At 46.5% G+C, this 23,136-nt stretch overlaps 1 protein-coding gene across 4 annotated transcripts in view; it reads right to left on the bottom strand.

Annotated features, from left to right (window-relative positions):
* LOC144154781 (prestin-like) overlaps positions 1-23,136 on the bottom strand; it is a 247,426-nt gene that overhangs the window by 11,641 nt on the left and 212,649 nt on the right. For all 4 annotated transcript variants that reach the window (XM_077685884.1, XM_077685885.1, XM_077685882.1 and 1 more), the window contains 9 exons: positions 22,117-22,225; positions 14,094-14,316; positions 6,831-6,941; positions 6,058-6,230; positions 4,799-4,963; positions 3,562-3,717; positions 2,692-2,774; positions 1,613-1,766; positions 87-200 (listed from right to left, as the gene is read on the bottom strand). In XM_077685884.1, the coding sequence (XP_077542010.1) occupies positions 87-200; positions 1,613-1,766; positions 2,692-2,774; positions 3,562-3,717; positions 4,799-4,963; positions 6,058-6,230; positions 6,831-6,941; positions 14,094-14,316; positions 22,117-22,170 (1,233 nt within the window). In that variant the 5' untranslated portion in view covers positions 22,171-22,225. The remainder of the gene's footprint in view (positions 1-86; positions 201-1,612; positions 1,767-2,691; positions 2,775-3,561; positions 3,718-4,798; positions 4,964-6,057; positions 6,231-6,830; positions 6,942-14,093; positions 14,317-22,116; positions 22,226-23,136) is intronic.

Raw genomic sequence — 23,136 nt, 5'->3', positions numbered from 1 at the left:
GGAAAGAGCTCTTTTATGGGCGGTGACATTTAGCTACCAGGATATGCTTCTCAAATGAAGGCTCAGTGGAGGAGATTGTGCCGTACCTGTGTCTTGCCACCGGCGCCCTCTTGGACGGCACTTCGGGGCACTGACGCAGCAATGGGGAAGCAGGAGAAGAAAGACGAAAACACGTGACTCGCTCCGAGGGCGAGGAACTCCTGTAGTTGTAAGAAGATAGACACAGTGTTTAGAACGACGCGTGCACGAATGCAAAGTTTTCAGAAACAAAAATTCAACAATTGAACACCTGGAACCGAATCTTTAACAAGTAAGAACATGCCTGCATCGTCAAAGTGATGTGAGAACCAACTGTAGTTTTACCGGTGATGAAATTTGAAAAGCATAACATTGGAAAAATTGAGGAATAGTGATCCTAACAATCAGAGCCGTTGCAACACAACGATCTGATTTCACATGGTGTTTTGTCGAAAACTGACAGATATCCGATGAATAGGGGGCTTAAAAGCATTATCATAAAAGGTATTTTGAGACGCTTAACGTGGTTGGCAGAAATTAAAAGAAGTAGTGCAAAGTACCCGAAACAGCCCTAAGTGTCCAATATGTCCTGCCGTGCTAAAGAGTTATGATATTTCAAACTTCGGTTTTCGACAGCCCGACCAGCCAAAGGTATTAAATTGATATATCACCGTTCGGTTAAACGCAAGGAAACTACGTGAGTAAAGGTAGACTGTAGACAGTATATAAATGCGCTATCACCTACGCTTTATTTTACGCTCAGAGTGAACATAAGACCACATAAACACCGTTTGCGTTTGCCCTCTTTCTTCCTTCCTATTCTTTCTGTGTAGATGCCTGGCGATTACACTAACCATGCAATGTAACCCGCATCGACACTCTAGATTTGATATTACTGCTTACGAAATCGCCTGCTATAACTGTCAAGTGTTTAAACAAACCTGGCAATAACTGCTGTAGGTTGAATATCAGCAAAAGGGGTCGAAAACTGCAATTTTTGCCCTCATATTCGCATTTTGTTAGTTTTCTTGTTTCATGCAGCTCCTTGCAATAAAATCATTAGGCACTTGCAAGATTTGGTCATCCTTCATTTCAATAGTAAATTAGTAAGCATGATTACTGCATCTTTTTTGTCTGATAGCAACTGAAATGTGTAGTTGACAGTACATGAAAAGTACTTGATGAGTCATAAGTTGGCAGATGTCTAACTCCCAAAGTCCTACTTAATATATCATAGGAGGGACTGCGCATCTGCGTACCTAAATCATTCATTTCTTGGAATTACGGTAACTTCATTCAGTCCAGTGCCGAACTATGAATTGTGGCTGGCCTTTTCCGAAATGTTGGCACCAGGGTTGATGCTGATGCAGTTGGATGTGCTAATTTCCAGCAATTCTGTTCTCAGGTGTATTTTTCTATTTATCTAAGTAAACCTTTTTGTAAACGAAGTGGCTGAAATACATCCCGTTCTTGTCTTAAGTAACATGGTGACGCCAAAATGTTAACATCGAGTGGCCGCCTAACCTTGACACCATACAGGCTAGGCAGTCAATAGAGTTTTGGCACAAGCTATTTATTAAGTGTGCAATGGTACCTGGTTAGCGTCGACGGCATAGCCATGCTTTTGGCCGAAGATTCTACCCAAGGAGAGGGTGATGGCGAAGCTGACAATGGCCAGAGCGAAAGACTCAGGAAGGATGCTCGCAATCAACGACGTGTTGAAGCTCGGCAGAGTGGGTTCGGGCAACCTGCAAAGCAGGGCAACGGATTGAGGAATAGGGTCTATTTTCCTTGGGGCATACAAACTGTAGCATCTAAGAGTAGTAGTACTTACAGTAGTAGGGCGTAGAAGTAGTATCTTATACGTGTACATATCTTAGAACAGTACGGTGAAGTGCCTTATGTCGTTACATGTGTTAAGGTAGACGCGAGAGTGACGCTTGGCTCAGAAGCCTCAGTCAAGGATTTTCCTTTATCTGAGCATTCTGTTGTTTATTTGAGATATGGAAAAAACTCGCTTTAAACTACCCCATTTACCAAATGGTTTTCTTACGAGATTTTCTGAATAACCCTAATCGCAACACAAATTCGTGTGAGGTAAAACTTAATCATGGTGGATGAAATACTTCTGTAGCTGACAGGATATGCCCCCGTTCCCATGTAGCAGCAATGCTAAAGCAGGGCTCACACGATATATATGACAGGGCAGGAATGCGCACCCCTCTTTTGTATTTTAGGTTTATAAATTGCAAGTTGCCCTATTTGCACCGAAAAAAAACGCCAAAAAGGCAAATTATCTCAAGAGATAGTGTATACAAAACAAAGATATGGAGGCACCGTGCTATGGTGTAGCAATGTAGAAACCTTTTCGAGATATATGGTATGAACACGTAATGCTACATCACGTATACGCGAACAATGAGCGAGGCCTTCACACTTCGGTTGCCTCCCATTGAACGGAAAGAGTATTTGTTTGGTTTAAGGACCATTACTTAATACTTACGCATGCACCCATAATACCCAATTGTTGGGGATACGATGACCAAGGCCGCTAGATGAAAAGGAGGTCCTTTCCATCAAGCGGCCATGCGATGACAGTTGAAAACCTGTTTAATGGTAATAGCGTAGACCGCTCAGGGCTTGGGATATTGCATTGAGGAATCAAATACTAACTTTTCCGGAATCGTTCCAACCACTTCGACGCCGTAGTTTTCCCTCAGGTTCAAGAAGTGAGATGCCACGGTGAAAAGAACCACCTTAGAAAAAAGAAAGGACAAACGCATTTAGGCAAGTGTTTCAGCCAATTATTTGTATTGATACATGTACCGTGGTGTTTAAAGTACGGGCCACCATTGCTCTCATGTTACGATCTTGCGAAGGTGCTGTTTGTTTACTCATCCATTAGGTGTCGAGCATACAAGCAGAGATTAGGGTTACGCACCACGGAGGCTTTTTTAAAGGGATCTCCACACGCATATTTTATACTATCGCGGATGCGCAACAATTTCTCCTGCAGGTTACTTTTCTGACAGATCCTACTCAGGCTATAAAACAAAAGCGAGTGCAAGGGAACAGATATCTTTTTCTGTAACTGGTGTAAACTAAGAAAATTTTACTAACATACCGATGTAGTGCGTGAGGCATTCAGACGAGTTCTGAGCAAAACCACTTAATATAACATGGGTATGCAAAAAATACAGTTCCCCACCCTCCTCATTGGGGTAAATGCGGAAATTTGCCGAACTGCTTTTTTCATAACACCTTGAAACTAAAAGCGCTTCTAAAGCCTTGAATGCGGCCACATCCAAATCACCCAAACTTAACTGCTCGCAGGAGACACGATCCGCACGTGCCATGTTTTTATTTAATGAAACCGTTTACATTTCCGCCCTCCACGCATCTTTACACAGAATAGCACATAATTATTCTTAATTGCAAGCTCAGGAACAGGCTCACATATTTTGGCGCGATGAAAACAAAACAAATTGAATGAGCGGGCAATTATTGCAGGCGCCACAACGAAGGAAGCAGTGTCGTACTTACGACGGTGAGTTCGATGGGTAGCGGGATTCCGAACCTGCGGATGACGGGGGGATCGAGGAATAGCTTCACCACCATGATGACTACGATTGCGACAAAGGCCACCAGTGTCGTCTGCCATGCCACTTCATGGATATGCTCGAAGAAGGCGTACAACGTCTGTGAAACGAGTGTAGAGGAAATTTTTGACCATTCTAGTTTAGCGTTTTTCTTCCCATTTTGCGAAAAAGGTTGGCACTGTCTACGAAAGATCTCGCACATCAAAAAATCAACGGGGCAGCATAAAAATGAAAAATTCACAGAGGTTGCATTACTAGAAGCTGTGAGCCATTGCTGAGTTCTCTTGAGCTCAAAAATTACGCTTGAAGGATGAAAGAGCAGTTCTCGGCTGCCTAGTGGGACAGGAGTACTGCCTGTGAACCGATGCTGCATATATTCCGCTTAAGCATCCGTGCTGGTGGTAACGTGTAATGATCGAGATTGAACACGTCTAGCGTGGTTTTATGTAACCTCAAAATTTGCAAAAGCTCAATTTACATCAAATGAAAGTGTTTGTTTTATTTTATCTAGTTTTGCGAATCCAAAAAGAACAAATGAATAAAATACGCGATTTTCCTCCTTTAACTTTGTCAAAAGTACTGCCTAGCACACTAAACAATCAACATAATAAAGGAAGGATAGAAAAGCCACGGAGGCGCTATGGCAACGAAGAACGTCAGGTGCTATTAAGCATTTCTGTCAGCTGGCCTCTCTCTGAGCCTCGTTGCACAGTGTTCGGGAGTTGCACTATTGAGCGCATGAAGACCATCAGTTTGATTGCTAGGGCATCTGTTTTTTTTTTTATTGGTGCAAAGAACAAAAAGCACTCATGTGCAGTGACTCGGGAGACATCTTAATTCGGCCATAGACTTCCCGTGCTGCGTTCCTCATAGGTCTCGTGCATCCTCGGCGTGTAAAGTCGTATTTAACCTTCAACTAGTTGCCATTTTTTTCTATTTTTGTTTTCAGCTGCTCAAAACATGCAAGAAATCCAACTAACCGAAGCTTCGCACTTGAAGTTATAAAACCTCGTTTTCATTTCAACTCTTAGGCGCAGGGCAGCTTTTGCACGGTTTGTCTTCTCCAGCAGCTCTGCGTAGAATGGCTAAGATTGAAAGATGTTTATATGACTGCCCCGACTTCCTCACAGCCCAAGACTCGAACCGTGTCCCTTGCAAAATGAAGAATACCAAGTGCTCACCTTGTATATGGTGAACATTCCACTCATGTGAGGCACGTGGTTGCCGAAGATGGATCCCAGCTGGCTGATGACCACCTGCACGGCCACGCCCGTGGCGAAGCCGTTGACCATCTGCTCCGACAGGAACACGTTCAGCGTGCCCAGGCTAAGAAAGCCGAACGCCAGCTGCGGTAAACGGAAGTAAAGATACTGAGATACTGAGGATGAGAGGTTCCCCGGTGAAGCGTGCAAATCTCGAGTAGAAATTTGGCTCACACCAGTGCTTGCCAGTGACAAAGTGAGACTGACTGATAATGCGGATTTATGAAATTAGTTGAAGGTTGGAGGTTTATGCAGCATTAGTTTACACTTTCAGTGTTAGGAATTGGTTAAAGTATGAAGGAGTAACCACACGCAGTGCTTTTGTGAGCGGCGTGAAAAGTGTAGGTCAATGGGTAAGGTGGGCGACAGCGACAAGCGAAAACAATCCATACACTGCCGCCGGGGCCCTCGGTCGCGGTCGCTGGCGACATAGGACTGCGGTTCAGTGCACTGTATTGATGTTTTCGCTTGTCGCTGCCACGCGCACCACCCGTGGACTGTACCCATTGACTTACGCTTTTCACGTCACACACCCATCACCGCGTGAATTTACCCTTCAATTGAATATATTCTGTGACCAAGCTGCAATACGTAAAACCCATGAGGACTCCTACCAGCTGTTTTTTTTTGTATTCCTCCGATATTTTGAATGAAACGGCAGACACGTAAATTCGAAAGAATCGCTTAGGTAGTTTTAGCACGCGCAACACGCGGCTCATCCGCGAGTAACGTATTGTTTAAAAAACGTATTTCATCCCAAGTTTTTGTCTATTTTTTAGTCACAACATGACTCCTCGCAATTTTCATCCAGGGTACTTTCTTTACCCAGCTTGCCAGAATAAAGTGTTGATGGAAATGCCAGGAGATCTTTGCTGAAGGGGACATTGTCATTAAAGGAGCAATCAGCAGAGCTCGCTGATGATAAGTAGCTTGTAGAACGTTCGTGTATGTGTAAAAACTGAATATGATTAATCTTGCACGCTGCCGGATCTGCACCCAAAATACGTTTTCTGGGGCGGGAGAGGGGGGATGTTTGGTTACTGGTTAAAAACGAACAGCCGAGAGACCTGCTTGTGCGCCACCCGTCAGCTGAGCAGTCGGGATTGGTTTCTGCAGCTAATCCACGACACCAACACTGAGCCGAGATGAATCATTGGGTTTATGAAAGAAACGCTCACCTGTATAATGCCGATGGTGAAGCACAGTGCCGATGTGACCTGCGTCACCGTATAAGGCCCCGCGTGCGTGGCGTTGTGTATGGCGACCATGGACCCGTGGGTGCCACCGAAGTCGCCCTGTATGAGCTCCCTTACCACGCCGCCCGTCATCATGGACATGATAGCGTCGGCGCCTGCGTTGGAGGGTACAGGAAGCGTAAACGTACAATCTATACTCGCTGTACACGACAGCACCCCGCTGTGCACGACAATATGCGCGAATGCCTATTATCCGCATTACCTCAAAGTGGGAGGTCAGTACGAATTTAAGCTAGTTGTTCCCTGAGAGTGCAAAAAACGGCGACAGCGGATGGAACACACCGCTTTTGCTTTGTCTACTTTTGGTTAAACCGTTCTTGCGCTCCTTATTTTAACATCGTTTAGAGCAGGCTAATTACAATGCAACGTTTCCAAGGAGCGTGAGATGGCAAAAATACACCACCTGAACTTAGTTATAAACATCGATTTAATAAATGGCTACCACAAATGACAATATTACAGTATCTCTATGTGCAATTCCGCGAGTGCAAATAAAGGGTAACTTTGGACTTTGTTCTGCGGTTTACGTTTTCCAGGGAAGACTGCTGTAAGATACACCGTTATTTATGCTCAGATTTACTCTGAAAATCCTTCTTGGAAAGAGGTGTGAAATGAAAGCTGAGCAGACGCTAGATACCTGTTGTAATGACGGGAAGGAGAAGTAGTAAGCGTGCAGCGCCAACAGAAGTACTCACCAACGGATGCTTGCCTGACGGTGCCCAGGATGATGTAGATCATCATCGGGAACATGGCATTGTAGAGGGCGAAGACTGGTGGTACCGATGCCAGGAGTGTGTATCCCAAACCTGTTTAAAATAGGGGATGTGGATGAGCTCGAACATTTGCGTCTTCAAGAACAAGGCTAAAATGTCCGGCCAAACGCATAAAGTCACCTGCTCTTAGAAGCCTACACAACAACACCTTTTGTGTGTGGAGAAACACTGAACAGCAGAAACTGAAAAGAAATCCTAAATGCGATGTACCTTTTAAGACTACATAAGGCTACATTAAAGATTCTGGTAAATTCCACAAACACATAAATTACAATAGCGAGTGTTAGCTGACAGTTTGTCACGGTCCGCTCCGCTCCAGCAGCGAGCGGGAGCACCATTGCGCATGCGTGGCGCGCTTGGCCGCGAATGGCAGTGGCTCCGGTTGCGCTGAGCCGGCCGCCGATACCGGAGCGATCTGCCGAAAACGGTCAGCTAAAACTCTATAATAACGGTGACGTGTGAACTGCACGGGAACAGATCATACCGTGCAGATAACATTCACTAGCTAATAGGAAACATGAAATTCCGCGAAAATGCAAGCCATGTAACCGTTATGAAACCACCTCGTGAATATCAACCTCTTCCAAACGCCATAAATTCACGCCCTGAAGAATGAAAGGGACTCTGTGACACTTCCAAAGGCTTTACCTTTTTTCCTTTGCGTCCGGAAGTATTGTCAAAGCTATAGTTATCAACATTGCCGAGCGGCACTGCGTGATTTGCTTGTTGCACCAGAACTATCTACTTTCCGTTTCTGCTTTGCTTTGTAACTTTTTTTTCGAAAGTGGTTATCGAATGCGTTTATTGCTGCAACAAAAACAAAGCGGCCAATAGCCGCTACATTGCTATATTGATGTAATCCGAGCGCTCAAAAAGCGCCAAAGTCTCGGGAAAGGGAGCAAAAACTTTTGGGTAGTTTCCAAGTTATGTGGTGGACGTAGAGCCGTAATTTTTGGCATAGGTACTTTGTGACCGCCGGTTTTAAGTACTGGATGTGTTTGTTGACTACGCTCTGAAATCATTTAAGATTTAGAAAAATCTCGAACAAAAGTGTTGAATGATCCCTTTAGAACTGAATTCGTCCGCTTTTCCCATTTAAAAAACGCGAGAATGGCTGTTAAAGTCTATACTTTGTTCTAGTGACCCCCCCCTCAGCGCAATTATCTCCCTGCCGATATCAACCTGTTGGCCGAATCCCACCCGCAGGTTGATAGGGTAAATGCTGGTAATAAATGACTCTAAACGACGATGAATGTTAACTCTAATGATAATAATGACACTATTGTTAATTATAAATGATAACGACAGTAAAGAAAAATTGCTCACAACATACCGCATTGATAAACAAAACTTGACTACGCTGTTCGCGTTGTAAAACACCTCCGAAAATATTAGCCAGAATGACCACCAAATATAGATATAATCTTGATGAAAACGTTCACATTAATAACAGAGCAGAAATAAAATCTCCCAGAAGTTACAATACTACACGAACAAAAGTGTTAAAATTGAGGTTTTATGGAACGTGCCATAGGGAGCTGTGGAATATACTGGCTTGTGAACGATTAAACATGCATCAAAATCTTGCATACTCAAGAGTTTTAATTAAGAAAACGTTCAATAATTAAAAGCAGACAAACGCCGAAACCAGTTTAGTGCGGTTTGACCGCTAGCTACAAATATATGGGGGAAGGGGGGGGGGGCGGAGGGGGGGGGGTCAAATTCCTACCCTTCATAGTAGCGCACGTGTACATTTAATTTGTTTTCGAACTGACATTCCATTGAACAGTAAAATAGAGGATACTGCATTTCTCGGTCGACCAAATACAAGCGTTCAGGAAACGGTAGGAACTAACGAAAACTTCGTACAGCAACAGCACGTGCCAAGGAGAATAGTACGTTTCCGGACAAACCATAATTTGTCATATAACGAGTTCGCCTCTTCCGTTCCGGCTGTCACTTGCTTCCGTTAAAATGGGAAACAAAGAGCAATGATGGAAATTTAAACAACAGGCCAAAAGTAAAACAAAATAGCTGCCTCCCACTGCGATCTGAACTACTGCGGACTACTGAATTTCCGTCGCTATTCTATGCGTAATTGTCCTTGTTTTGTGTGTTCGCTAAAATCGGCATTTTCTGCTGCGTTTCGCAGTTGAACGTTTCATAGAACGTACTTAAATTTGACTGCCCGCTCGCTTAGGCATACACCGTATGAGTGGCAGACCATACGAAAGTAAAAAAATACTGCGCAGGTGTTACGTACTCCTTACATTTGTACGCAGCACAGTAATGTATCTCGACTGATGAAAAAAAAAAAACCTTTCACGTGAATGTGATTGCTGTGTAAACGCGCTGGAGAGTGATATTGTAAAAGGTTCGTGTGCGCTCATCTTCCACGGCGATGTTACCGAGTGCCCTTGTGCGTACATTCCGAAATGTACTCCGAAATGTGCGACCCAGAAAGCGTAAACTACCAGTAATCACACGATCACTCCTGTAGGTCAGATATTCCACTTTCACAAAAACTATCATTCTGCTTCTTGTGGTTCAAATCAACGGTATAGAAAGCAGCAGTATAACGCTAGGCCCGTTCTGCCATCAAGACTTTTGCCAACTCTCGGTATCCCGGGCGCCTATTGCTGTGAGAATAATGAAAACGCTTTTGTACAAACGAAAATCCTAATCATAACATCACTACGTGTACGAACGTAGGGAGGACACGTATTCGAAATATTTCCCGGCATAAGTGCATTGAGTCCGGTAGGGTTAATTTCGGCTGTTCCGAACGCGTGCCGGAGCCCCGATGAATAATACAAATCGATGAGTGCTTTCACGGCCACAACATGGTCTTGAAACACTGATCTGACTCACGGTGCTGTTGAGGTGATGAAAAAATAAAGAAAATGCCAAATTTTACCGGTAAGACAGGTTTGTTTTATTTTCAGGAGTATAATATTGGCAACAGAAGTTTTAAAACAAGCAATCTGAGGCCGGTCGTCAGCGGCAAAGACAGCGAAAAAAAAACAGCTGTAAAGCCCGTTGTAATGTTAATTGTCTACAGCATGTCCGCTACGATATAAAACCGTAGCCTTGCCTGATTTCATTGCGATCACAAGCGCAGAAGTATGAAAAATCAAGAATAGAAAACAATTGTACGTTATTGCCGTTGCTATTTGGTCTTGGCTATGATCGCGTCCGATAGTTTCGGCTGCCTTTCGCGGAAATGGCGTGGTTCTTCCTGCCACTTTTTCACACAGTGAGGGTACAGGCCAGGTGTGCGAATTTTATTATCTCTCAAGTAACGAACGCAGTTGCTATTTTTGATCTGAGAAACATAGCTAAGAAAGTTCCTCACAGAGCACTTTCATTGGGTTCGCTTCTTGATATATTTCTCCAACCGCTCCCGCGGTGCCAGCGTCTCGACTCGGCTCAGTTGGACCTTTGAGCGGTATAGGTAGGCTGTACCCTATTCAGTAGATAGGTATAGTTATTTTCGATAGATGACCCGCTACTAGTCGACGTATGTGGTTTCCTCGTGCAATCACTGACCCACGCCCACTGAAGCTAACAGAACCATAAACAATAATTTACGCGATTACTTTAGGTATGAAAATGTGGCGCAGTTTTAGGGGACCATGAAGACAAAACACAAGTTTGGTTCATTCTAAAAACTGCTTTGCGTCGATATATAAATGATACCAGTTTTATCGCAAATTTCCAAACAATCGCGCCTTTGAAGAAAACACAAGAAACACTGGCGTCTATTCAGCCACTTCCGGCGATTTCGCTATGACGTCACATAATCTTGCTTCTGCGACTGCAGACCGGTCGCCTGAACCACAGCCAAGAAACATTACTGGGCGATTGTAGTGGTGCCTTTAGTTCCGTTTGATGGTATTGCTTGAATTATAACTATGTTTATAGTGCAGGCCCATATTACGTCACTCCTGCCTATATTGCGTCACTGTGGCGCGAAATTTGAGTTTCTCAATATTCCTTGCGCTTTTCCGGTTGAAGACGTCTTTCGTGACTGGAATGGCGCTGACTGCGTTACAAAAGCGTTACCTCTTTCAAGGTGAACGCATTTGCCTTTTGCATCGACGGCACATTTAGCTGGGGTTTTTATTGGGCTTGTGGAATCCTCGTAAAGCAAGTTGATCTCACGCGGGAATTTCGGCACGCAAGTAATGAGGCGCTGCTGCGATAACGACGGGGGCGCACACGGCCGCACCACACGATCCGGGCACGCGATTACGGCATACCGGCACCCAGAGCGGAAGCAACAACCACCACGCGTGTCATGTCGGGTCGCGTAATGTTGGACAACCCACCGCGGGATGTGCCGTCGGTGTCATCGCCGACTTGGAATTATTCAGCAGACACGACCTTGGCCCGGCATCCGGAGTCTCGACTCCGGATGCCTGATCCACAAGAATGCATTTCATTTGCATCCTTCGCAGCGTTGTGGACAACAGTACTCAGGTCTTGCGCCTTTGCCGTTATAGTGACGAACGTGTGCCTGCTCTCAGATCACACGTACCGTGTGTTCTTTCTGTTATATTCAGACTACAGAAAATACAGCCGCAGACCGATTTTTCGGACCCTCAAGGGGTCGAGATAGTGTCTGGCAAATCATGCTGTCTGAAGGACGACTTCCCGCAAAAGAAGTCACTTTATTTATTATTAAAAACTCGTCAATCTGTCTCTGCAGGGCGCTGCGTTGCGGGACGATTAGGCCATCTTCTATGTCGGCGAAAATGACCATATGTGACTAAACGGCCACCCTGGCCATTGACGACAGACCTCTTTCCTCCATACTGTTCGCTCGAGGGTGCAACAAGCGGTGCCTGCTATCGTATCCAGATTCGAGATCAGCTAGCGATACGTATACACCGCGGGTTCTACGCCGAAGGGAAAAAAATGCCAGCAATGTTGCTGGCAGTCTTCGGTAGCTTTTGACTGGCGATCGAAATAAAAAGCCCGGAAAAACGGACAAGAGGAGTTTCAAATGTCGGACATATTTATCAGTGTTATACATTGACTCTATGGAAGGAAGGAAGGAAGGAAGGAAGGAAGGAAGGAAGGAAGGAAGGAAGGAAGGAAGGAAGGAAGGAAGGAAGGAATACATTTTTTCGTCCATCGGGATCAGGTGTTGGGGTTGGAGGAGGCCCACAGGGCCTCCGCGACCGCCAGGGCCTGGGAAGTGGTCAGGACTTGGCCTGACTCCCTCGCGTCACGCAACATCTGCTCCCAGTGGTGAGGGGAGGGAACGGGGGGGTACGGGTCTGCGGGGCATTCGCAGAGGGAATAGTAGTGAGTAGCGAGTGCCCCGCAGGCTGGACATGTAGGGACAGTAAAGAGGTGTGGATGACTGTGTATGAACTCGTGCAGGTGCCGTGGCAGAGCCCGAATATTCATGCACGCCGGCGAAATAGGGCGTCCGAAACATCGGTCGGCGACTGTAATAAAATTAGCATCCCTGCACTGCACCATTTCAGGGGCACCGAAGAAAAACTACAACTGTGTTCTATTTGAAGGAACTCGCCTTTGGTACATCGCTTAGATTAATTCCAGCAACAAAATACTTTTTTTAACCGAAATAACGTAAGAAATATTTTTACAAAACGTTCAAGTTTTGCACTAAAGTGACGTAATATGGGCAGGTGTGACGTACAATGCGCCTGCACTAAAATGCAGTTATCAGTGTGTTAACTACACGTGACCATTCAAGTTACGCGGTCAAGCGAAACTTTAGGCCCCTCTGCAATCACCAGCTTGTATTTCTTGGCGGCGGCTTAGGTTAGCAACCGCCAAACGCTCGAACAATAATACTCTGTGAAGTCAAAGAGAATTGGCCGGAAAGTGGCTGCGGAGTCGCCACTGCCTTATCTGTTTTTTTTAAGTATCTTGATTATTTGTATCAAGTTTACGATAAAATTGCTGCAATTGTTATCGGTACAAAGCAGCTTTTTGCATGAATGAAACATGTATTTTGCCTCGGTGGCCTTTTAAGAGCTTTTTAAAGGAACCCTGAAGCACTTCCGATAAGCGACTTCACTCCCTTCGGGCATGCAGCACTGCTAAAGCTATAATTGTCGCCAGCACAGACCGGCACTGCCTGATTTTCTCGTCACAGCGGAGACGTCCTTCAGTTTCGGCTCTGTTTTTCTTTAAACTGGCTATCTATATGCGTTTAACTCTTACTGCGTGAGATCAAATCGTCCAATTGGCGCAACACCGCTTTACGGACGCTATTGGAGGGCGCAAATAGTTCCCGGAGTGAGAAACAGATAGAAACCTTCTGAGCACGTTTCAAAGCCATCTGATGGACGTACAGCTGCTATGTATGGCTGGGTTATCTTGTGACCGCTAATCTAACGCCGTTATTTACGTTCTGGAAGCCTTTTAGGTTTTGAAAAAAGTTTATACCTGTTACAGGGTCCCTTTAACTCTCACGTCACATGTTGCGCCCCCAACAGACCAACTACAGTCGATGTTTATCATGGTCAGAAAATGGGGGACATAAAAGAAAAAAATCAAGGATATCTATCACATTGACGTCCCTACAAAACAAGTAGAGCCGTAAAATTCCTTCATGCGATTTTATTGTGTGCAACTGCGCCGTTTGTTTTTCCCACCGAAAACAATTGAAAACTGAAGGCAGAAGAAACCTTCCTAAAGAAGTTGAGAGAAGCGGAAAGATTTCTCGCATCAAAAATGCGTCGAAAGTGCGTCAAAACCTTCGCTAAAACTGCGCCCAACGTTCGCTGAGAGTGCGTCGAATCGACCATCAATCCTTCAAAGACCGAAATCGCAAACGAAGAGCGAACCCATGCGACGATGTTTCGCGCAATAAGTAGTCTCATCTACGAACGATAAACATTCCTACCGATACGTGGTTTATGTGATAAAGGTACACTATTGTACTCGTCCTCCATGATCGATGCGTGTATTGTCTTATCTAGAACCGTTTCTCCTTCGCGATTTTGCAGTAACCATTTTGACAGAATGGAAGTCCTGTTTCACGCGCGCGCCGAGTGTCCAGACATGTTATCAGAGCTTTTCGGTCGACCAACTGGTCGATGGGGGAAATGCATTAGTTTTTTGACCGCACGCCAACGGTCCCAGTAAGACCGCTTTCGCTTGAAAAACGACGGAATATGGCACTGGCACAGTGGAACTCACTCTGGGGCACTTGAAACATGGCGACGGTGAAGCCGGTGACGATGTCGGCGAGCAGGTACTCTTTGACCCGGTACGTGCGAAGCCAACCCAGCACGGGCAGCAGCCTCATGGCCGTGTGCTTGAGGTGCTGCGTGTTGCATTGCGACTTGCCGATCCGCTTGATCACGTCCCCGGGCACTGTTTTGTGCTTGGGAAGCTGGATGTAGGTGTCGTTGAAGCCGGCCTGCGCATGCGCAAGTCAATACGAGCGTAAGAACAGAGAAAATAGACAGATTTAGTTGGGCGTTCCGGGCGTTAGCGTATTGCTGGGCGTAAAGCGGAGCGTACGCTCGTCGCGACGCGCCCATGGATAGTTTTAGTACAGCGTTTTTCGTAGCGTGCGCTAACGCTTGTGGCGCCACCTGTTGAACCCAACGCGAAGTACCCACATTTAACCTTGCGGCGCCACCTGTTGAACCCAACGCAAAGTACCCAAATTTAACTTTTTTACGTGGCTAACCAAAGCAAACTGTAGCTGGACGGCGTTTTTTTTTTTTTTTTTTCAATGCGTTAATGCTGGTTTCGATTGTAAAGATCTTGCAAGTACGATAAAAAATACCCTCTTACCTTGATGCAGTATTAGGGAAAATATGATACACCCGTCGCGATTGTTTTGCTCAACCGCGCGACGCCGAAGTTTTGAAGCAACACGCAGTGCTCGGGATACTCACTTTATTCAGCTCTGAAATATGGCAGGACCATGCGACAAATACAACTGAGCATGGCATGCGACGCTAATGCAACACGCAAAATGAAACAGCGGGTAGGCTGGCACGGCGGTTTGGTGATACACTTCACCCGGGTGTAGCAACTCAATAAGATACACTATGCGTTCCTATTACTCACTTCCTCTTATTCGTGGAGTACAACTACAAATCCTTCACGTTTCACACGGTAGCGCAACGTTCTCGGCTCGCACCCGAGGGCGCGACGACGGCGCAGGCGAAAATTCTTTAATTCCCTAAATGGAGGCCGCCGATCTGCACTAACACTGCGCGCATTCCACCGCCGCGACACGCACACAAACACCGCCGCCCGCTTCGGGAGCCGTCCAGGTTGTCCTTGGTCGCTCATTTCTGGTCTGCATGCCTGTTGGAACTGAAACGTCGTCGCCTAACGAGAAAAACACGCGACGGTCCGCGTTTTCTGTCGGGGAACCACCTGCCACGACCGGCCGCCGACATCGCCGAGGCAGCAGCCATTTTGGAAGCAAGGGGCCTCCCAGCAGGTCCGCAGCGCCCCGCAAGCGCCCCGGAGCATACGCTCCCAGCCGTTGCGTGCGTAGCACCGCATCGCCGGGGCGTTTACGTAGCGTACTGCGCATGCGCAGTCGCGAGCCGCCCCGTCGGGGCGTACGCTCGTCCGGAGCGCGCGCCCAACTAAATCTGTCTAATAAATTGCCGAGCGAACAGCGTCTAATTTCATCGTGCCTCCTAGCTCGCATTTACCGTGATTTATATCACCACGAAATGTGGTCTGTACCTGGCTCCAGCGAACAATCTGTCCATTTGCAACGACGTGCACATACGTCTACGTACAGTATTTCTAAATAGTTTCTAGGCCATATAAGCTACAAATAATTTAACATACAAGCTTTCCCGTCGAGTGCAACTGATCTGTTTGGTACCAGAAAGATGGCCAAAACACTTTTTCTATCTTCACCAAACATTTCGTTCACACGGATTTCGCTACTCCCTCTTTGCGGCACAGCAGTTTTGCCGTGACCTAGAAACTTCTTGCAAAGACTGTACATTTGTAAAGAAGTTTCTTTGGCACTGCGTTACCCCGCCGCACATATACTTTTCGTGGTTTCGTATCGCATACGGTCATAAATCATTGAAAAATTATATGAAAAACAGGCTGATGTTTTTTTGTGTGTGTGTCAATCTCTCCGGGTCACTTAGTATGTAAAATACTTGAGGACGAGTATTTCATCCCACGCCATGTGGCATGCCTGGCTCCAATGAAAATGGTATTTGCGCGTAGCTAAAAGACCTGCCAAAAATTTTCGGTCATGCCATAAGTTCATATAGGCACAAAGAATTCCACAAACAATGTTTGTTCCCCAGTGAGATTAAATTGTTTTGTGCCGAAACATTTCCGTTCTTACCGTCATCAAATAATTTGCTCGCACATTAAGGCTTACCTTCTGCTTTGAATTTTGTGTGGCCGATAAACTTCTCGCGTGGCCAAGAAACTTCTGGCAAAGTACGCACGCACGTGACTACGCATCTTGATTGTGGTCCTCATGGCAATCCTCCCTTTCATTTGTAAAAAAAAACTTTCTCCCGACTGATGTTGGGAACAAACGAATAGTTGAAGCATGACCTCAAGAAAAAGAGGGACTCGTGAGTGCACAGTACGGAAACAATCGCCTCTGTTGTTATTTGTTACTAAAGCCACAATTGTTACTTAAGTAGAGTGCGAAATCGCCATCAAGATCGTTGTATTTTTGATGTGAGGCCGGCAATCAGACACACGGTGGTAGTTGAAACGGGTGAGGAAAGCCACGATTGCTAACCTACGTGTACTTTATTGATAATAGCAATATTCCGAACAAGGGGACCCATTGCACCCGGGCTAATCAGAGCTAAAACTTTTCTGTGCCATGGGGCAGTAACTTACGTTTTAAGGAAAATTTAACGTTTTGTGGATTCAAAAACCCTCATCAAGTTTTTCAGTTGAGCTGATATTGTTTCGGGTCTTCCGTATCTATCAAAAATTTTTGAAGTGCGTTCAGCTGGGTAATGATTCAGTAGTATATCGCCAACGAGCATGGTTTGCCTCCTCCGGGTTTACACTTTGCAGAAACGGAAACAGATAACATTACACTGATTTCTGATAGATCACGTTTCAATTCCTTCAATTTATCGGCGTAATAATTCAATCCCAAGCTAAAGGTCACCGTGGCGGTTGGAGTTAGTGAACCCAGGGCGCTAGGGAATATGTCGCTTCGACTCCATCCCTGGCCTGAAGTAAACCACAGAGGTGACACGAGTGGTCCCTGGCGTATTGCTTAAATGCTGATCTTCCGATTCCCGGAGGGGACGAGTTTCAGATTCCACGCGATAGTCATCGGCCGGTAGACGAGCGGTAGCATTTGCTCCAATGTCGGACCGAGACCCGTACTTCTAAAGCGAGAACCATAGCTTCTCGAAGCACCTCGGGAAGACCCAAATCTCCGGATAATGTTTTGTCAGTCATCATACTTGCGTCTTTCTATTTTTTCTTTCGCCAGACTTCTGAGTTTTGCGTCGGTTTACACAGTCAATACAATTTCCAACTAACTCGCTCGGTTTCCTATTCTACTGGGACGCAGAACTCCTCACACTTTTCGCAGAGGCAGTCTTTCATTGTTCCGATCACAACCACGCTGCCGACATTGCTGGCCACGTTGAAAATCTGACGTGTGAATCATCCCGTGAATGTATCTAAAAAGTAGGGCTGTACCTAATGCGACATGGCACTGTATTTCTCTACAGGCGGATGCATACATCGCACGTCTCCGTTGGAGAGCCAACGCTCTCAAAACGCGGAGTATTTTTATGTTCTCTCCCGGCGACGAAAGCACGCCGCTCGGTTTCTGCTCGGCTTCCAGGTAGGAGAACAGGCGAGATTAGTCACGAACATCCACTCTTCTAAGAAAGGCCTGTCGCCCGCCACGCGGGACGGCGAGCCCTGCACGCACCCACAACTGCTTCCGAGTCTAAGAGACCCTACACGTAACCTCGATGGACCCGCCCAGTCATTGTGTGCCAAAACGTGACGCAGCTTTCAAACGGGGTAATAGGAATAGTCTACAGCGTCTAATTGTGCCCAGGGTAGGGTATCTCGCACGAGGTTCCATCGCCCCGTCGTGGGGTCCTGTTGCACCAAGGGAATAAACGAAAGGCCCGACGCAAAACGTAAACACATTCGCGTCAATGCGACGAGGAGCATGTCCTGCGCACTCTCCTTGAAGCCTTCTCACGGCCCCCACAATGTGACGCTCCAGAGACTAAGCTGGCGAGACTAGATAGGCGCCCCTTTTGACTCGGAGACGAAGATTGAGCCGTGGCCGACAAGCATAGCCTTTCAAGCTCGCCAGACGAGGGACCATTCTGGGCAACGCGCAACGAACCGTTCATCACTCGTCCGCCGTCCCGCCTACCCTACACAAAAGGCGTCCTCTAATGGCTGTGCTGCCGTAACTAAATAGGCGTATACTTGTCCTGGCACACTCGCTTGCCGCCCGAACGGGTAACCAGTAAGCCCCGCTAGTCGCATGTGGTGATTGTGGTGCTAAGAAGGTTTTTCTGGCTTCGGCAGGAAAGAAGAAATAGTTAGAGCCAGTGATGTCTGCGTCAGCTCGCCGGTGGGCATTGTGCTGCGTTATGCGATCGGAGTTGCAACGCAACATAGAATAAGTGGCCCCAACGCAACGGCACAGATATACGGCTCATCCATTGAATACGCGCTTGCTACATAGCTATACATTGCAAGGTTCTTTTTATTCTCATGGGTCTTTTACGAATCCTCTGATTCCAATCTCCCCTGTTTTGCTGCGAAGGGACGTTGTAACTCTATATATCGTTAAAGGGCCCATCGCTTGAGGAGTCAATCTTGTATCTTTCACATAATGGTTTTTGTCAGCAGCAGCCGACCGAATAAATTACCTTGCAGCGCATCTGATTCCTTTTCTAACTTACATCCACAGTTCAGTCAAAACAGTATATCCACTAAGACCTGCTTGCTGTGTATTTTTGCAGTTGATTGTATGTAAGTCATGTGTGCAAGCGCGTACAAGGTGTGGTATATATCTATAAGGAATCCGTCGGCTAGGACATAATGCTGGGCAGCCCAAAAACGTGAATAGACATCTGGCTTTTTTCAGTGGGGCAAAGTGTATTTTTGCCATCGTATACAGCGGGAAAGAGAATGGGAAGTGATTTCACATTCTTTGTCTCGACAGAACGCTTTTTTAACAATGCAAACAACACTGTTCTCTCTCACTAAACTAATGAACTGAGATTTATCACTCACTATCAGACGACAAAAACGATTACATCAGTGCCTAGAACAATAACTGGATACTGGTGAAGGTATAAAACAGCGCAAAAGCATTCACGCCATTTCTTCGGTTTGCAGCAACCCTGACATTAAAGGTTTCCTTCCACAACCATTTTCCCTTCATTCAGGCTTCCAGGTGGCAATATCAAAAGAATTACAATAAAAACATTTCGATCAAAAGATGCGCACTACGCGCCTGGCGTTCCAGTCGCGAAGTTTGACATTTAAACGCAATCGATGTGCCTTAATGCAAGGCAACAACCTAAAATCTTCACTCGGAAACCCGGCAATTTGTCGGGCTCCCCATAATTATTATCGCCCCATAACTTACATACTAGCAACTAATTTTGTACGTATCGCGCATTGTACGCTCTTTTCCAGAAATACAATGCGCCGGTCATCATCATCGTCAGCCTGTTGGCGTCCCTTGCAGGGAGGCCTCTCCCATGTTCCTACTGCCGACCCTCAAGTGCATTGTATGCGTATTGTGGATAGGCATTCTATGCCTCCGAATTTCTAAAATTTTACCCTTCCGCCTAGTGAATTGTGAGAGCAGCGGCTTCCAGATAGTTGACTCGTATTTTACACGATGTTATCTCTTTGTCTTCAAGAATAGCAGTAGCAACTGTTTCACCGAGGACGTCACTGACCGATCAGACGTCTGCTTTCCTCACCCGAAACCTTCATCGTCTTCAGGCGTCAGCAGCCCGCTCACCCTTCTCCACACAAATGCACAGCAGGCAATCACTGTTCGATGACATATGAGCCGAAGGTCTCACGCGAGGCAAGCGCAATGTATCGAAACTGCAAGTCCCAAACTTCCTGGTAGCCCCTCCTACCGGTTCTCGCCTTATGTTGCGGACAATATGCGAGATTCGACGGTCGGGAGCGAGGCACTCAGACAGCCAAGCCAATGCACTGCACGCAATTGTCAACACGCGGATAAATCAGAAGCACGAAGACGGGCGGCCACGCCGGCTTCAGGGAGATCTGGGCCAGGAAGTTAATTGCCCGAGATTGTTGGGCGACACGAGCAACAGCACGCTATCGTTGCTCCTTGTTCGCGTCCGTGTTTCTCGTCCACGCGACGTTCGCGAGAACTACCGCGAAGGCCCCTGTCTGTTCTGCCTGTCAGGCCAGTCATCGGTGTCGGAGCGATTTGTAGAACGCCGCGGCTGTCAGCAGTGAAGAAATAAGTGCTGTCCAAGCGGAGCGATTTGCGCACGTTCTCACGCTCTTCGTGCGTGTGCGCGGACCGATATCTGACGACGCTTTTGCGTTCCATGAGAGTCGGTTCGAGGAAATAGGAAACCGCGGGCATTCTACGCGCCCCTGTGAGTCGTCGCTCTCAGTATGGCGCGGTGGTGAACGCCTGCCTGAACTTGACGCAGGGGTGTGAGATGAACGGTATCCATAGCGTTCGTCTGGTTGTAAGCGGTGTCGGTGGACTGAACTGGCGCTTACGTCCTCCCTGTATATTCCACAACGTCATTTTTGATGTTGCGCAGACGGCTCTTGTTTGTTGTTATTGGTTTTGATGCACCAGTTGTTAGTTTGTTGATCTACTTTGATTAGCAAGAAAAACTTGTGAAACTATCAGCGCTTGAAGGCCTCCTAAAAAAGCGCTAAGGTGATTCCAGTCAAGAATTACAGTCAAGAACTACAAACTGCTCAGTGGCAGCTTTTTTATATCTTATTAAATTCTACCTATTAATTTTAGTTGTCGGCATTATAGGAGAAGATGTTTTATGCCATGGAATCGAAAGTCCATGAAGCGAAAAAGCCGCCGTCCGGGTACCGGTGTCTGTAGCAGCATAACGGCTCCTAAACCTACGTTACTGCGAAGAGTTCTATAGCTTGTGCTTCGCATAAGAAACACAAAGCAGTGAACGCTGCTAGACAATGCCTGTACATGCGCATTGCCTGCAGCACCTTCCAAGGCAAGAGCTTAGCACCAATTAAAATCGCCAAACTCGAAAGCGCAACTCGCAGCGCAGACCGTGAAAGTGTACTCAGCAGCGTTCATTTGGACATTATTGCTTTCGCGTTCACAAATCTCGAAAAAAGCTTGGTGTCATCTGAGTAATTTCAGGTTTTGAAAAAAATTTTTAAACAACTTTCAATTCTTTCCACCGCTGATTGCATTGATGCGATCAGCGTCTTAAAGGAACTCCGCAACACTGCCGCTAAATGCTTTCATCCTTTCCTCCGTGTCCCGAAGCACTGCGAAAACTACACCTATTGCCAGCCCGGAGCGGCACTGCGACATTTGTTAGTCGCAGCAGATGCGCTTTCCATTTCTGCTTTGCTTTTGGTAGCATTTTTTAGGTGGCTATCGATTGCGTTTATTGCTGAAACTAAAAGAAAGCCGCCCAATAGCCGCTGCACTGCTGTAATGACGCAATTTGGGCACTCGCAGAACGCCAAGCCCGAGAAACAGAGAAAATTCTTTTTAGCAATTTTTGAAGTTATGTGATCGGCATACGGCAGTAATTTTTGGCTGAGGTACTTTGTGACCGCCTATTCTAAGCACTGAGTGTGTTTGTTGACTACGTTCTGAGAGCATTTGGGATATACAAAAATGTCGAAAAACGTGCTGCAGTGCCCCTTTGAGGATACGCGGATTGAATGAATCTGGCTTCGCGCGAAAAGATAACTTTTTTAGCGAACGTTGAGACGTCTCAACATGCAGCGTAGGACTCCATTCCGTGGTAATAGCACTTGGGGATCCAAACCAAAACTTGTCGTACACCATTCGTACACCAATCGTACACCTCAGTACACCATTTTCTCCTTCCAATTGTTCCTGTTCTTAAACTTAACTTTACTCGGACCGACCATCGCAAGTACTTCTTTGTTGGTTACCATACCGTATCCTTTTATGAAGATAATAGCCGTGTTTTTCAAGAAGGCTATTTTACGCACGGTCCCTTACCTGCGTGAACGACGGCCGATGAAGGCCATAGCGTGGACAGTCTTGAGGATTCATGGCGCAGCGATTGAAGGCGTAGTCTCTCTTGACGGGAGGGTTCGGGTTAGGGCATCTGCACAGGCACAACAGAGGGAAGGATAAGACATCAATGTAAGCTTGCACGGGAGATGGGCACAGGCTATACATTGCTCAGCCCCACATAGCACTCCACCCTAGCCACAAAGAGAAATAGACGGTGCACCTAGATCAGAACAGTGATTGCGGCAAAGCAACCCAGCCGAGCTATACGTGGTTGGTACCCTACGTTTTGTTCTAAACGTGGTTCTCCTTTCGAGTTACAGCCGTGACGATATTCTGGCAAGGGTAGTTGAGTAAGACGCCCAGAAGGTTTTGCAGACCATGTGCCCTAAACTGCGTGACTCAAAAATAATGCGGCAGCCGGTAGCTTACGAGCAGTGTGCAATATTCCTTTGAAACAGTAAACCCAAATGCTTCTTTTAGCGTCACTTAAACCTTTCATATATTACCCATTTCATTTATAGTACCGTACTTACCCGATTCTAACGCGCACCTTTTTTCCGCAAAAATAGGCCGAAAAATCGCATGCGCGTTAGAATCGGATACAAAACCGAAACTGCCGAAACAGCTGAAATTTCTTTCCACCCATCGCCATCTCCATCTCAAGATGGCGCCAAAGCTTTTAGCAACAATTTTTCGGATCTAGGTGCCTAGGATTTTCTGTCGGCGGTAACACAAATCGTCAAATTATTCCACTTGCGCGCTTGATAACAGCAATGGCAGCAGCGGCAACGAAGGTGCGCCGCTTCCGCGGCTTACGAGCGGTTGGCTGAAGCGTACGCCTCTGGAGAAGCTCGCGCGATGGGCGTGCAAGGCGTGGGCCACGATCCCATCGAACATGGTTGAACGTTCGTTCAGAAGTGTGGCATCGCGAACGCGCTTGACGACATCGATGACGAGATGTTGCGGTCAGCGGAAGGCGACAAGGAGCTCTCGGAGAGCGAC

Source organism: Haemaphysalis longicornis, unplaced genomic scaffold, assembly GCF_048455015.1.
Source record: "Haemaphysalis longicornis isolate Haplotype H1 unplaced genomic scaffold, Haemaphysalis longicornis Haplotype H1 scaffold_91, whole genome shotgun sequence".
Lineage (NCBI taxonomy): Eukaryota > Metazoa > Arthropoda > Arachnida > Ixodida > Ixodidae > Haemaphysalis > Haemaphysalis longicornis.
This window is presented reverse-complemented; position numbering and strand designations above follow the sequence as displayed.